General features: G+C 36.7%; 1 protein-coding gene across 2 annotated transcripts in view; it reads right to left on the minus strand.

Moving 5' to 3' along the window:
* The window catches only part of LOC119830633 (translocation protein SEC62), a 13,727-nt gene that overhangs the window by 2,519 nt on the left and 9,313 nt on the right, over nucleotides 1-1,895 (minus strand). For both annotated transcript variants that reach the window (XM_038353685.1, XM_038353686.1), the window contains exons 5-6: nucleotides 1,583-1,782; nucleotides 82-268 (exon numbers count right to left, since the gene is read on the minus strand). In XM_038353685.1, the coding sequence (XP_038209613.1) occupies nucleotides 82-268; nucleotides 1,583-1,782 (387 nt within the window). The remainder of the gene's footprint in view (nucleotides 1-81; nucleotides 269-1,582; nucleotides 1,783-1,895) is intronic.

Raw genomic sequence — 1,895 nt, forward strand, 5'->3', positions numbered from 1 at the left:
TATATATATTAGTTACTGCTACTGCGTAATATATGAGTACTGTTACCATAATGTGTGTGTATGTGTGTGTGTAAAATTTACCTTATACAACGGCCAGAAGGACGCAAAGAATCCCACGTCCTCAGTCAAGTTGGGCAGCAGCCACAGGTGGTGTCTCGACAGCGTGAGGATCCACACCAGACAGAACACAACCACTCGCAGTACGGCCAACACTATGATCATCACGAGGAAAGCCGCCGCCGCGATACTTAGGTAGTATACGCCTTTTCTGTGAACGTGCACCTTATTTGTTAATCAAGTGTGGTATTGGTTTAGTTTATGTGTTATTTAAGTATGGCATTGGTTTAGTTTATGTGTTAAATAAATGTGGTATTGGGGTGGATTAGTTTATGTGTTAATTAAGTGTGGTATTTGAGTGGTTTAGTTATTTATATAGATTCAATTTCAATTCTTGTGAAGACGCTTGGTGAAAGGATTGGAATTTTAACAGGTATATAATGAAAATTGTAACCTAATCGTAAAAATTTTTATATCGACCCAAAAATCTGTATATTCTTACTGTCTTACTAAATATCTATTACAAAGACAACTATGTGTTTGTTTTTTACTTACTGAATGCTTGTTATGTCTAAAAATAGTAAGGAGGCTACTGATGAGGTGATAAAGACTTTTTTTACTGCGGTAGACATTTTATTCTCATGTGAAGATCAAATTTGATGCGTATTTGAAACACTCCATTGGTTATCACATCGTGATAGCATTATTACTGTGAATATATAAATTCTTTGGACCACTCAGACGAAGTAGCGGTTAACAAGTAGCTTATTCACATATTTCGTGCTAAATATATACAGAAAGGTTCCCAAATCGACATAGTAATTTTCCATTATCGCGACACGAAGGGCTGGCCGCAAGAGGTCATTGATTTGTGACATTCAGTGACACTGAATTTGCAAATTGGCTAAAAAGTTATTTTGAGACGATTTATAATCTTTAGTGGACCCATCTTTAGAACTCTCCGATCGCTTCAGAATGGAATGCTTATTTCGAATTAGGGCTACGGATTTAGTATTATACGATTTATATTTTTATTTTACTAGACAGCAGCGCTGTTTACTTCCTACTAATAATAAGTTCAAAGTTGATTACAGAGGCGAAAATGTCTGCTGTCTTTTCACACAATAACTCTTTATCTGTGGATTTAACTGGAATGCAAATATATATGTTTCTTGGTACACACTATTTGAGTAACAAGTCAAGCCATAAGCTGCGACACACCACACTCCTTTCTAAATTGTCAAAAACCCATGTCTAGATTTAATAGTACATACATACTATTGGCAATGTCCAACCAAGTTGACCATCTCCCCAACAAATATAGATTAACTAGCGACCCGGCCCGGCTTCGAACGGGTGCAATAATACATAAAATATACACATACAAGCCTTCCTCTTGAATCGCTCTATCAATAAAAAAAAAAACAATCAAAATCTGCAGCGTAATTTTAAACATCTACAGACACGCAGACGCCGGAAAGCGAAGGTAATTAATACTATTCATGGTTTATTCTTCTTAACTTACCGAACAGTAGCCGGCCACAACGGAAACATGCAGACTCCGATAACTCCAAAGACAACAAGCGCCCCACAAACCCAGTAGTACCAGGGCATGGGGTCATATATCCAGACGTACGCGTCCAAACTGTCCAGGAATACTTGCTCCAAATGCATCTCTAGACGGATCTTGCGTTTCTTCTTCTCCTTCTCTTTGTTTTCTTTCTCCTATGAATGGTTTTATAATGTATTGAATATTCGAGAAGAGACAAGAAATTTTTAAGTTTTTATCTGTGGGGTTGATTTAATATGATAAGGTTCTTTATTAGAATGAATAGAAT

This window comes from Zerene cesonia, chromosome 12 (assembly GCF_012273895.1).
Source record: "Zerene cesonia ecotype Mississippi chromosome 12, Zerene_cesonia_1.1, whole genome shotgun sequence".
NCBI classification, from domain to species: Eukaryota; Metazoa; Arthropoda; class Insecta; order Lepidoptera; family Pieridae; genus Zerene; species Zerene cesonia.